This window comes from Coregonus clupeaformis, chromosome 21 (assembly GCF_020615455.1).
Source record: "Coregonus clupeaformis isolate EN_2021a chromosome 21, ASM2061545v1, whole genome shotgun sequence".
Classification (NCBI taxonomy): domain Eukaryota; kingdom Metazoa; phylum Chordata; class Actinopteri; order Salmoniformes; family Salmonidae; genus Coregonus; species Coregonus clupeaformis.
The window spans coordinates 5,734,394-5,748,563 of NC_059212.1; the positions used below are offsets into that span (position 1 = coordinate 5,734,394).

At 43.7% G+C, this 14,170-nt stretch overlaps 1 protein-coding gene across 6 annotated transcripts in view; it reads left to right on the top strand.

The window, feature by feature from the left end:
* Nucleotides 1-14,170, top strand: part of eml1 (EMAP like 1) — a 95,947-nt gene that overhangs the window by 35,877 nt on the left and 45,900 nt on the right. For 2 of the 6 annotated variants that reach the window (XM_041847233.2, XM_041847234.2), the window contains exon 1: nucleotides 2,710-3,317. The exons of the other annotated variants lie outside the window; for them this stretch is intronic. In XM_041847233.2, the coding sequence (XP_041703167.2) occupies nucleotides 3,251-3,317 (67 nt within the window). In that variant the 5' untranslated portion in view covers nucleotides 2,710-3,250. Of the gene's footprint in view, nucleotides 1-2,709; nucleotides 3,318-14,170 lie in introns of those variants that run through there. 6 annotated transcript variants of the gene reach the window in all.

Sequence of the window (14,170 nt, forward strand, 5' to 3'; positions counted from 1 at the left end):
ACTTGGAGAAGATCTGCAAAGAGGAGTGGGACAAAATCCCTCCTGAGATGTGTGCAAACCTGGTGGCCAACTACAAGAAACGTCTGACCTCTGTGATTGCCAACAAGGGTTTTGCCACCAAGTACTAAGTCATGTTTTGCAGAGGGGTCAAATACTTATTTCCCTCATTAAAATGCAAATCAATTTATAACATTTTTGACATGCGTTTTTCTGGATTTTTTTGTTGTTATTCTGTCTCTCACTGTTCAAATAAACCTACCATTAAAATTATAGACTGATCATGTCTTTGTCAGTGGGCAAACGTACAAAATTAGCAGGGGATCAAATACTTTTTTCCCTCACTGTAGCTACACTATAGAAAATGGATGAATCCTCTAGGACAGCCATCTACCTTTGATTGTGGCTTTAATCCTGGCAGACTGGCGGGCCCACTAATTATGCCCCAAAGCAGTGAGGGGGCTGGTGAAGGGGGGGTGGCGGTCGGGGCGCTGGGGACGGGGCGGGGGGGTGTGAGGGTTGAGGGGGAGTAGAGCCCTCCTCCAGCTGCCACCCGTGGGATACCCCTGCCTCACGCCCCTCAACCAACCACCGGATTACCTCACCCTCTCCTGCCCTAATCTAGAACTGCCTTCATAAAGACTGGGGGGGGTTGGGGGGGCTACAGTAAAATACTCTCTAATCTGACTGTATTCTAGTTCAGTCACAGTGAAGCTTTCCTCAGACAATATTGTGGTTTTCAATTGAGGGCATCTAAAGGAAATACCTACCATTGTGTTTTTATACGTAGGCCTACATGTACATTGGTATTTTTTGTGTGTGCAAATTTGTATTACATACCACTATGCCAGGAGAAAAATGATTTAAATATCAACAGACAGATAAACATCTTTCAAAGGGTGTCCCCATCATTCTTATTTGTGATGCAGAAGGGAAAACATGGACAAGTGAAGGCAGCACTGCAGCATTGATACAGACCGAGAGATCCAGTAATGTTTCCAACGTCTCTGATATAAAAGCGCTAAAAGGGGGGAGCCTTGTTAGCTCCTGTAGGTTGCCAGAAAATAGAAGTGTTAGGGGGGCTTTATCCTGTTGTGTAATAGGCTAGCTAGGTGGGACAGAACAGAGCGCACAGTGCAATCCCCTGAGGGGAAATAGAAGAGAACACTGAGATGCCCTACCCCGGCTGTTCTAGGGTCAGTTGAAAAGCCCCTAACAAATCACTGCCATGCGCCGAGACATAGCAGTCCAGGTGGAAAACAGATCCGAGATCTCTCCCTTCTTGCAACCATCATTAAAGCATTGTTGTGTTTTTGGCCCTGTTTTGTTTCGTGAGGCAGAACAGTGAGGAGTGTTTGAGAAGTAAATATAGGTCACAGTCATCTTTATGCATATATCTTTTCCATCCCACGCCAGGCGCATGAATAATTGAAATAGGTTTTCCCCCGTGACTGCTGCAGTCAGGAGACCCACAGTCAAAATGTAGATCCTTCCTTCCTTCCTTCCTTCCTTCCTTCCTTCCTTCCTTCCTTCCTTCCTTCCTTCCTTCCTTCCTTCCTTCCTTCCTTCCTTCCTTCCTTCCTTCCTTCCTTCCTGCCTGCCTGCCTGCCTGCCTGCCTGCCTGCCTGCCTGCCTGCCTGCCTGCCTGCCTGCCTGCCTGCCTGCCTGCCTGCCTGCCTGCCTGCCTGCCTGCCTGCCTGCCTGCCTGCCTGCCTGCCTGCCTGCATGCCTTCCTTCCTTCCTTCCTTCCCTTTCTCTCCTTCTCATCCTCCCCTATCTCTTCTTTGACGGCTGCAGAAAACCCCCAGTCAAAATAGAGGCACTTTCCCTCCCTCCCTCCTTCTCTCCCCCTCTTCTTCTTCTTTGATGATTACACTGTCTGCTTTAAGACCGATAAGGCTGATAATAATCATGTTTAGCTTCAATTCTGATTGTGTTCAACTACCTTCTTGTTTAGCTTCTTGGGAAAATGGTGCGGGAAGATGTGACTTCACATTTGTTTTGTGACGTTGTGATCCAAATCCCTCTCTGCCCCAGTCTGACTCCGGAGCCAAATGTTGTGGAACGTTGCAGATAGGAATGTTACGAATAGACCGGATGTGATTTCTTGTTCCGCTTGTCAGAGAGCCATGTTTGTTCTTTGTCATCTATTTCTATCTGAACCCGTTTAACTCTGACCGGTAGGTAGACTGGGACACTGTTCTTCCATAGAAGTCCCTATTCTAGTCTCAGCGACCCTCTATCTCTTCTCTGTGTTACACTTCCATCTGTCTCTGTTCTTTTTCTCCTGAATGGACAGATTCCTCTCTTCTCTTTGAGACTGAGAAAGAGCTTTATTCTATATTTGTTCATATCCGTTGGGTTTCTCTCGTATCAGTGGCTGTTTTGGGATGATTATTCTGACAGGATGGTTTCTGTCAGCAGGCTAGAAGAGCTGAACAACAAGACAGCTTCTTACTTACTACATCTAATTTCATTTCCTTCTACTAGCTGCAATTTTTCTTCTTCCTTGTTTCCCTTTATTCCCTTCCTTTCTGGTGATCATAGGTGCTCTCTCTCTCTCTCTCTCTCTCTCTCTCTCTCTCTCTCTCTCTCTCTCTCTCTCTCTCTCTCTCTTTCTCTTTCTCTGTGTCCTATCTAGGCAAGAGGGAGGATCTGTGTTTTGAAAGAGGCCCAACCCCCTCTGCTCTCACTCGTCCACAGTCAGTGAAAGTCTGGGCCGGGGAACTCTGTCCAAGGCATTATCCAAACACTCACACGCACAAACACACACACTCACTCACTCTCTCTCTCTGTCTCTCTCTCTCTCTCTCTCTCTGTCTCTCTCTCTCTCTCTCGTGCACACACACTCTGCTGCCAGCGCTCCACTTACAGCTCAAGCCTCTCAAATCTGTTTTTCTTGTGGAGCTCAGCACACGGTTTAACGCCACACAGCTTCAACTGGAGGGACTGAGGGAAGGAGAGGAGAGGAGAACCTGTGTTTTGAACTTCTCCCGGAGGTTCACCCCCTCTAATTTTTTTGAGTTTGTCCTCAGGACCATTCAAAGAAGAGAAGAGAGTCTGAGGTTCACATTACATAATCGTAGTGAACGGGTTGCCATGTTAACTGACACTGGTAGCCTGACCCGGGAAAACTGGATGTTGAATGGAGGAAGAGCCTCGGTGGTAGCAAGCAAGCGAAAGTAACGGGAACTCGCTGGAGGAGAGAGGGAACAAGAGAGGAGGGTGTGGAGGAGCGCGGTGGAAGTCCAGAATGGAGGACGGGTTTTCCAGCTACAGCAGCCTCTATGACACCTCTTCGCTGCTGCAGTTCTGTAACGGTAAACTCATCTCCTCCTGGTCATCAATCTGTCTGTGTGCTTAACGTGAGATGTCACCACTGCCTGATTTAAACTTAGCACCAAAGAGGTAGTCCCTGCCGGCAGGGCTGTTATTGCAGGCGTGATGGCTATTTTGCAGCTCAAGCTCGATTTAGGGCTTTGATGAAAGTGAACGTTTATCCTTGGTGCTGAGAAAGATGCTGTCTTATGTGGAAGACATAGATGGGATTGTAGGCTATAACATGAACCTAATTCAGACTTAGCTGGGAACAATATTACAATTTAGAGTTGAACCATGCGAAAATAATATCAAAACCCGCCGAGGAAATGTTTCTGCCAAGAATCTGGGTCGAAGGATTGTCAACACGCTCTGCAAAAAATGTCAACCAGCAGGGAAAAAAAGATAATGATCTGGATGAGGAAATGGATAAGGGATTTAACCAGATGTCTGGTCTGTGGCTCCTGTGTTCTCATAAAGCGTTGTGGATGTGCTGATTGTCATCCGCTTGTATGCTGGACAGTTCAAGTGTGATAGCTGGAGACAGGAAGTGGAGTTGGGGTTGCAGGTTATTAGTAGAGTGAGTGAAGGTGCATGACACATCACTTTGTCACAACCAATCAATATCTCTTCTCAACACAGCCTGACGTCTGCCCAGATACAGGAGACACTGTCTGACATTCTTACTTAGAGCTCTGCTGAGCCAAAGGGAGTAGGTTGCCTCTAGACGCTGGTCTTGTTTTACATTTTGCATTTCATCCACCAATGGTTAAGGTTAGGATTTGGATAGGGGAAGCTATTCCTAGATCTGTACCATGTAGCAAAATAAACAGAATACTCAAACATCATCTAATGACGTGGTTGGTTAATGAATTATAGAAGGTTGACGTTATAGAACTTAATTACCATTGTTGAGAAATGAGACAACCAATGACATTTACAAAGTCAAGTCCTGAACAGAACTGATGCTGAAGTGTGCTGTGTGGTGTGCAGGACTTGGTGATAATGTCAATGATTAACTCAGGCATGCTGGGTTACCTGAAAAACAGGTGTAAGCTGGTTCAAAAGAAATAAAGCTTCCTCCTCCGAGGATGATGTTGACCTTTCACACTGTCAATAATGATCCTGTAATCTGACAGAAAGAAGAAAGGTTATTGCAATGTGACATACTGTTTAATCGCTGTCACACTAAAGGGTGTTTAATAATTCAAATAAGTGCAAGAATCAAGTCAAAATCACCTTTCACACTGTTGTCAAACACAAAAATATTTACTAATGTCTCTGGGTTTTGAATGTTCTCAAGTCTCCCAATTGGCACAGAACCACGCCCTACTCTGACGTGGTTGACATTTTCTAATTCTGTAGTGGGTTAATGACACTTCTGTGGAAGCGAAAAGCCTGCGAGCGCTTCAAAACACTGCCCTACACGGTTTGTAATTACTTCAGAAAGTTCCCTCTTACAAGCCAGAAGACCAAACATACCAAGCTGTTGTGAATCTGTTGCCAGGGATTTTCCAATGTTCTCTCACTAGAAAAACTCACTGTCACACTGACTGAGGGGCGTGGTTCATATCAGGCGAGAGGGCCTCATTGTTCCAACACACGACTTCGTTGAGTGTGTAGTCTGGAGGCGCTGAGATCACCCAATGGTGCGCTGGCCAGCTGTAGAACTGTCTGTAAAAGTCATGTCATTTTGTTCTTGAACGCTTCATTTGTTAGCCAACCAGACTAATGGCAGGGGGACTGGGTCAGCGACTCAACAAACTAGAAAAGCATTATTTTGTCCTGAGGAGATGGGCTACTAAGGGAAATTAGCCCCATTAGTAGTGCAGTAGTCCAATTATCAGGGAACTGTATTTCTAGAAGAGGATCTACAGTGTTGAATGTATCCTCCACAACTCTGGAATGCCTTTAATACTGGCAGTGGATCAGCTGGTCATATCCACTTAGTGTTGTTATGAATGATCAGCTAATAGACGACGACCTGGTAAATCCAGAGAATTCACTCTTTCCCTGGCAACAAGATGGAAGTTCCTTCAGATTTCACCAGACATCCTTGTCACTGCCCTACATCCCCGCTCCTCTAGGGCCTACTGTGCTGGCCCTACCCACAGCATCACCAATGTCGCCAAGAGATTGGTACTTGGCACAGTAACCAACAGAGTGGCACAGTCCCCCCCCCCCCTGTAAAGCCGTTAACCAAAGCATGTGCAACGGGTCTGGTTGAAGAAACCTGTTTGGGTTGTTAAAGCAGCGTCAGGATGACCTCACCTAGCAGCCTTTCTTTTCCTCCTCCTGGCTAATGTTCTGTTGTCGGATACGAAGCCATTAACTGCTCCGCTCCTGGGGACTGTGGAGCGTCTTGTCTGAAACCGCAGACTGGCTGAGTGGCTGTAGCTGCCCTCACTGTTGCCAGTTCAGAAATTATTCTACTTATGTAATGCCAACCGTCTGATCGCCATGTGATGTATGAATCATCTGCTTTTATAACATGATGTACACTACCTAGCAGTGCTAATTTTGGCCCAGTCAGATATAGTGTAGTGACGAGGAGTTATTTACCCAGTCAGATATAGTGTAGTGGTGAGAGGGGTTATTAACCAGTCAGATATAGTGTAGTGACGAGGAGTTATTAACCCAGTCAGATATAGTGTAGTGGTAAGAGGAGTTATTAACCCAGTCAGATATAGTGTAGTGGTGAGAGGAGTTATTAACCCAGTCAGATATAGTGTAGTGGTGAGAGGAGTTATTAACCAGTCAGATAGAGTGTAGTGGTGAGAGGAGTTATTAACCCAGTCAGATATAGTGTAGTGGTAAGAGGAGTTATTAACCCAGTCAGATATAGTGTAGTGGTAAGAGGAGTTATTAACCCAGTCAGATATAGTGTAGTGGTAAGAGGAGTTATTAACCCAGTCAGATATAGTGTAGTGGTAAGAGGAGTTATTAACCCAGTCAGATATAGTGTAGTGGTAAGAGGAGTTATTAACCCAGTCAGATATAGTGTAGTGGTGAGAGGAGTTATTAACCCAGTCAGATATAGTGTAGTGGTGAGAGGAGTTATTAACCCAGTCAGATATAGTGTAGTGGTAAGAGGAGTTATTAACCCAGTCAGATATAGTGTAGTGGTAAGAGGAGTTATTAACCCAGTCAGATATAGTGTAGTGGTGAGAGGAGTTATTAACCCAGTCAGATATAGTGTAGTGGTAAGAGGAGTTATTAACCCAGTCAGATATAGTGTAGTGGTAAGAGGAGTTATTAACCCAGTCAGATATAGTGTAGTGGTAAGAGGAGTTATTAACCAGTCAGATATAGTGTAGTGGTAAGAGGAGTTATTAACCCAGTCAGATATAGTGTAGTGGTAAGAGGAGTTATTAACCAGTCAGATATAGTGTAGTGGTGAGAGGAGTTATTAACCCAGTCAGATATAGTGTAGTGACGAGGAGTTATTAACCCAGTCAGATATAGTGTAGTGGTGAGAGGAGTTATTAACCCAGTCAGATATAGTGTAGTGGTAAGAGGAGTTATTAACCCAGTCAGATATAGTGTAGTGGTAAGAGGAGTTATTAACCCAGTCAGATATAGTGTAGTGGTGAGAGGAGTTATTAACCAGTCAGATATAGTGTAGTGGTTAAAGGAGTTATTAACCAGTCAGATATAGTGTAGTGGTTAAAGGAGTTATTAACCAGTCAGATATAGTGTAGTGGTAAGAGGAGTTATTAACCAGTCAGATATAGTGTAGTGGTGAGAGGAGTTATTAACCAGTCAGATATAGTGTAGTGGTGAGAGGAGTTATTAACCCAGTCAGATATAGTGTAGTGGTAAGAGGAGTTATTAACCCAGTCAGATATAGTGTAGTGGTAAGAGGAGTTATTAACCCAGTCAGATATAGTGTAGTGGTGAGAGGAGTTATTAACCCAGTCAGATATAGTGTAGTGGTGAGAGGAGTTATTAACCAGTCAGATATAGTGTAGTGGTAAGAGGAGTTATTAACCAGTCAGATATAGTGTAGTGGTGAGAGGAGTTATTAACCCAGTCAGATATAGTGTAGTGGTAAGAGGAGTTATTAACCCAGTCAGATATAGTGTAGTGGTAAGAGGAGTTATTAACCCAGTCAGATATAGTGTAGTGGTAAGAGGAGTTATTAACCAGTCAGATATAGTGTAGTGGTGAGAGGAGTTATTAACCAGTCAGATATAGTGTAGTGGTTAAAGGATTTATTAACCAGTCAGATATAGTGTAGTGGTTAAAGGAGTTATTAACCAGTCAGATATAGTGTAGTGGTAAGAGGAGTTATTAACCCAGTCAGATATAGTGTAGTGGTTAAAGGAGTTATTAACCCAGTCAGATATAGTGTAGTGGTTAAAGGAGTTATTAACCAGTCAGATATAGTGTAGTGGTAAGAGGAGTTATTAACCAGTCAGATATAGTGTAGTGGTGAGAGGAGTTATTAACCAGTCAGATATAGTGTAGTGGTAAGAGGAGTTATTAACCAGTCAGATATAGTGTAGTGGTAAGAGGAGTTATTAACCCAGTCAGATATAGTGTAGTGGTGAGAGGAGTTATTAACCCAGTCAGATATAGTGTAGTGGTTAAAGGATTTATTAACCAGTCAGATATAGTGTAGTGGTAAGAGGAGTTATTAACCAGTCAGATATAGTGTAGTGGTTAAAGGATTTATTAACCAGTCAGATATAGTGTAGTGGTTAAAGGATTTATTAACCAGTCAGATATAGTGTAGTGGTTAAAGGATTTATTAACCAGTCAGATATAGTGTAGTGGTTAAAGGAGTTATTAACCCAGTCAGATATAGTGTAATGGTAAGAGGAGTTATTAACCCAGTCAGATATAGTGTAGTGGTGAGAGGAGTTATTAACCAGTCAGATATAGTGTAGTGGTAAGAGGAGTTATTAACCAGTCAGATATAGTGTAGTGGTGAGAGGAGTTATTAACCCAGTCAGATATAGTGTAGTGGTTAGAGGAGTTATTAACCCAGTCAGATATAGTGTAGTGGTTAAAGGAGTTATTAACCCAGTCAGATATAGTGTAGTGGTTAAAGGAGTTATTAACCAGTCAGATATAGTGTAGTGGTGAGAGGAGTTATTAACCAGTCAGATATAGTGTAGTGGTGAGAGGAGTTATTAACCCAGTCAGATATAGTGTAGTGGTGAGAGGAGTTATTAACCCAGTCAGATATAGTGTAGTGGTGAGAGGAGTTATTAACCCAGTCAGATATAGTGTAGTGGTAAGAGGAGTTATTAACCCAGTCAGATATAGTGTAGTGGTTAAAGGAGTTATTAACCAGTCAGATATAGTGTAGTGGTTAGAGGAGTTACAGTGCTGTGAAAAAGTGTTTGCCCCCTTTCTAATTTTCTCTACTTTTGCATATTTGTGATACTGAATGTTATCAGATCTTCAACCAAAACCTAATATTAGATAAAGGGAACATAAGTGAACAAATAACACAACAATTAAATATTTATTTATTTATTTCATAAATAAAGTTATGCAACACCCAATTCCCCTGTGTGAAAAAGTAATTGCCCGCTTACTCTCAATAACTGGTTTTGCCACCTTTAGCTGTAATGACTCCAACCAAATGCTTCCTGTAGTTGTTGATCAGTCTCTCACGTCGCTGTGGAGGAATTTTGGCCCACTCTTCCATGCAGAACTGCTTTAACTCAGTGACGTGTGGGTTTTCAAGCATGAACTGCTCGTTTCAAGTCCTGCCACAACATCTCAAAAGTTGACTCAAGTTTGCCAAAAAGCACCTGGATGATCATCAAGACTCTTGGAAGAACGTTCTATGGACAGATGATTCAAAAGTATACGTTTTTGGACGACATGGTTCCAGTAATGCCTGGCGAAAACCAAACTCTGCATTCCACAGTAAGAACATCATACCAAAGGTCAAGCATGGTGGTGGTGGTGTGATGGTTTGGGGATGCTTTGCTGCCTCAGGACGTGGACAACTTGCCTTAATAGAAGGAACCATGAATTCTGCTCAGTATTAGAGAATTCTACAGGAGAATGTCAGACCATCCGTCATCAGTAGGCTACTGGTAATGTTACCAGGGTTACATTCAGCAGGCTACTGGTAATGTTACCAGGGTTACGTTCAGTAGGCTACTGGTAATGTTACCAGGGTTACGTTCAGTATGCTACTGGTAATGTTACCAGGGTTACATTCAGCAGGCTACTGGTAATGTTACCAGGGTTACGTTCAGTAGGCTACTGGTAATGTTACCAGGGTTACGTTCAGTAGGCTACTGGTAATGTTACCAGGGTTACGTTCAGTAGGCTACTGGTAATGTTACCAGGGTTACGTTCAGTAGGCTACTGGTAATGTTACCAGGGTTACGTTCAGTAGGCTACTGGTAATGTTACCAGGGTTACGTTCAGCAGGCTACTGGTAATGTTACCAGGGTTACGTTCAGCAGGCTACTGGTAATGTTACCAGGGCCACGTTCAGTAGGCTACTGGTAATGTTACCAGGGTTACGTTCAGTAGGCTACTGGTAATGTTACCAGGGTTACGTTCAGTATGCTACTGGTAATGTTACCAGGGTTACGTTCAGCAGGCTACTGGTAATGTTACCAGGGCTACGTTCAGCAGGTTACTGGTAATGTTACCAGGGTTACGTTCAGTAGGGTACTGGTAATGTTACCAGGGTTACGTTCAGTAGGCTACTGGTAATGTTACCAGGGTTACATTCAGCAGGCTACTGGTAATGTTACCAGGGTTACGTTCAGTAGGCTACTGGTAATGTTACCAGGGTTACGTTCAGTATGCTACTGGTAATGTTACCAGGGTTACGTTCAGCAGGCTACTGGTAATGTTACCAGGGCTACGTTCAGCAGGTTACTGGTAATGTTACCAGGGTTACGTTCAGTAGGGTACTGGTAATGTTACCAGGGTTACGTTCAGTAGGCTACTGTTAATGTTACCAGGGCTACGTTCAGCAGGTTACTGGTAATGTTACCAGGGTTACGTTCAGTATGCTACTGGTAATGTTACCAGGGTTACGTTCAGCAGGCTACTGGTAATGTTACCAGGGCTACGTTCAGCAGGCTACTGGTAATGTTACCAGGGTTACGTTCAACAGGTTACTGGTAATGTTACCAGGGTTACGTTCAGTAGACTACTGGTAATTTTACCAGGGCCACGTTCAGCAGTTTACTGGTAATGTTACCAGGGCCACGTTCCGTTGCAAAACAAACTCAAACATTGCAGATAGAAATTTCCTGAATAGAGCTGACATTATTCCTTATTCAACATGTCAGAGAGGCATGTTTGTTCCACATAGCATATTTATATCTGAACGTTCCAAAACGTTGCGTCCTGCTGAACGCGCCCCCAGGTTGTTAGCTATATCTAGCCAATGAGGTTACATGACAGAACAAGGTGTAGCCTAAACAAATGGTTAACGGTCATGTCCGCAAGTAGCCTAATTTTAGACCGGCCCGCGATATGTTTTATGAATGTAAAATGTGGCCTGTCAATGCACGATAGAAAGAAGAAGAAAAAACGTAGCGTCGGTATTATGGGTCATATCTCTTGAACGGTAAGGGCTAGAATTAAGCCGAGGAAAAGGAGACTTGGCTACGTTCCTATGCGTTGCAGTGGAGAAAGTGGGAAGGTTGAGCAAGACTACAAATTCAAACACTGCCTACTTTTCTATATACTTAAGGGAGCTAGACGATTGTTTTACTATTAAACTCAACGCTGCTATTGTTTTTAATTTCGTAAAGCTGCTTGTGTTTCTTAACCAGGCAAAGGGTAGCTTACTAGAAGGCTGGTGGTGACTGGTTAGCTACAGGGAAACCAAGAGTCGCCTGGGTTGTGGGTAAAATCGGAGGCGGGAGCCGGAGCGGAGCCTGTCTGCCCGCACCCATCGCTTGCTCCCCCGCAGCTCACCAGCTGATGTAGGCTAGGCTGTGTGTGCCGGGTGTGGCGCGTCCTTCCCCCTGTTGAACAGAACAGCACTGCTAATCTCTGCTGCTAATATTAATTGTGCTTATCACTGAAAAGCTCTCAATCTCTCCAAAAACTCTTGTCCAGTCCACTTCGTAGTCCGATTTTAGTCACAATTTTAGTCAACTGAAATGAAAAATCATTTTTGTTTAGTTATAGTTTTTTTCTGGGTTTGTTTAGTCAGATATAGTTGCGTCAATTGCCACAGAAAAATATGTTTTTGACGACTATTTTTGTCACTTTTTGATGATGAAATGAACACTGCTACCTGTACCTTTATCCTCAGTGTGATGATAGTCTTACTGAAAGGGCTTGGTTCATGGTAGTATGAAGCAGCACCATGAATACATGGAGGGACTGAAAGTAAAAGTTATATATTTTCTGATTCAATCCATAAGATCTTTGCCTGCGTTATTCAAATGCAATAAGTCTAATTCATCAATGTCTAAGTGTCCAGTAAAACAGATATACTGGAGAAGTTAACATCTGTTTCATCAAACATCGGGCAAGTCATTTCATGTTGTGTATCATACATACATACAGTGACAGCATGGCCGTGATTTTCCTTTCATCAACCCACGATGACCCTTATTAAACTATGGAACACGGTGTCATCAACCCACGATGACCCTTATTAAACTATGGAACACTGTGTCATCAACCCACGATGACCCTTATTAAACTATGGAACACGGTGTCATCAACCCACGATGACCCTTATTAAACTATGGAACACGGTGTCATCAACCCACGATGACCCTTATTAAACTATGGAACACGGTGTCATCAACCCACGATGACCCTTATTAAACTATGGAACACTGTGTCATCAACCCACGATGACCCTTATTAAACTATGGAACACGGCGTCATCAACCCACGATGACCCTTATTAAACTATGGAACACGGCATCATCAACCCACGATGACCCTTATTAAACTATGGAACACTGTGTCACCAACCCACGATGACCCTTATTAACTATGGAACACTGTGTCACCAACCCACGATGACCCTTATTAAACACGGTGTCATCAACCCACGATGACCCTTATTAACTATGGAACACGGCATCATCAACCCACAATGACCCTTATTAACTATGGAACACGGTGTCATTAACCCACGATGACCCTTATTAAACTATGGAGCACTGTGTCATCAACCCACGATGACCCTTATTAAACTATGGAACACGGCATCATCAACCCACGATGACCCTTATTAACTTTGGAACACGGTGTCATCAACCCACGATGACCCTTATTAAACTATGGAACACGGCGTCATCAACCCACGATGACCCTTATTAAACTATGGAACACGGCATCATCAACCCACGATGACCCTTATTAAACTATGGAACACGCAGAGAACAGCGTAAAGGCTTGTGCTAAATATATGTCTGAAATACATAGTGTAGCTAATGCTTCCTGAGGTGCCCTACTGTGAGGATGAGTGTAATAAGGAGGTTAGTGACAGCAGGTCATCGCCTCTTTTCCTCGTAATGTTCCCATCTGTGGAAGGGAGAGTGGAAATAGCAGTGAGAGTGTCTGTGTTTGGTGGGGGGGGGGGCGGGGGATGGAAGTATAAGCCGCTAGCATTTTGAATGTGTAAGATGCAGACAGATAATGAGGTCATGAAACACATGCAGGGGGAATACAACTCCTCCACACAAGCATTCCTTGAGCTGCATTTCATGCGTATGAATAACAATGGGAGAGCATGATAAAAGTGCAATGTTCTATTGGATGTGTGGAAGTGTTGGTGCGAGAGGTATTCTACTGCTGGGGCTTTGCAGTTTAGTACAGGGAACTGGAGGGGTCATAAATCATCAAACTTTCAGCAGCAGGATTCCGGGGAGAAGCTGTTTAGTGCTCTGGTTAACGTTGAGGAGGTATCTCCTCATTCCTCGTCTGGGTCGTGCTCGTTGGATACCAACCGAAAGACAAGGGACCAAAACTGAGAGGGACTTCCTGTCCAATAAGAAACATTCATTTTCGTTTTCCGTTAGAAAATTGTTTTAAAACCTTTTCTGCATGTAATAGGGAACACAACCCTGATGTTAAAAGGATTCAGCACAACTCTACGGGAAACAAAGGTTTGTTTATAACAAATTAACAGGATTATTCCAATCTGGTATTTGGATTTAATATGTAAATAGTTAGACCAGTAAGCCAACTGTAATGTATGTTTCACTGAAAATATTATGACCAGTGGATGAATTCAATTAGTATCCCCCAAGTGGCGCAGTGGTCTAAGGCACTGCATCGCAGTGCTAGCTGTGCCACTAGAGATCCTGGTTTCGAATCCAGGCTCTGACGTAGCCGGCCGCGACCGGGAGACCCATGGGGCAGCGCACAATTGGCCCAGGGTAGGGGAGGGAATGGCCGGCAGGGATGTAGCTCAGTTGGTAGAGCATGGCGTTTGCAACGCCAGGGTTGTGGGTTCGATTCCCGGGGGGGGGGGCCAGTATGAAAAATAAAATACAAATAATGTATGCACTCACTAACTGTAAGTCGCTCTGGATAAGAGCGTCTACTAAAATGTAAAATGTAAATGTTGTATGAGAAGGTGATCACTGAGCGGTGAGCGCAATTATTTAATTATCGTGTAATTCTCTGTATTTGAATACTACCCCACCCCAAGGCCAGGGCCCATCACATGTCCTGGCTTCACCTTATAAATCAAAGCCATATTTTCATTGCCCAGTTCTAATCTTACCAGATATAATTAACCTGATGCTGGTTAGAGTGTCTCTCAGAGCTGAGTGGTTTGATTGGTTGATTGCTGTTATTACAGGGGGAAATGGGAAATAAGCCCAGTTAAGTAGATGGATGGCTAAGAGATGCCATTCCCATTAGCTTGTGGTTGTATACTTAA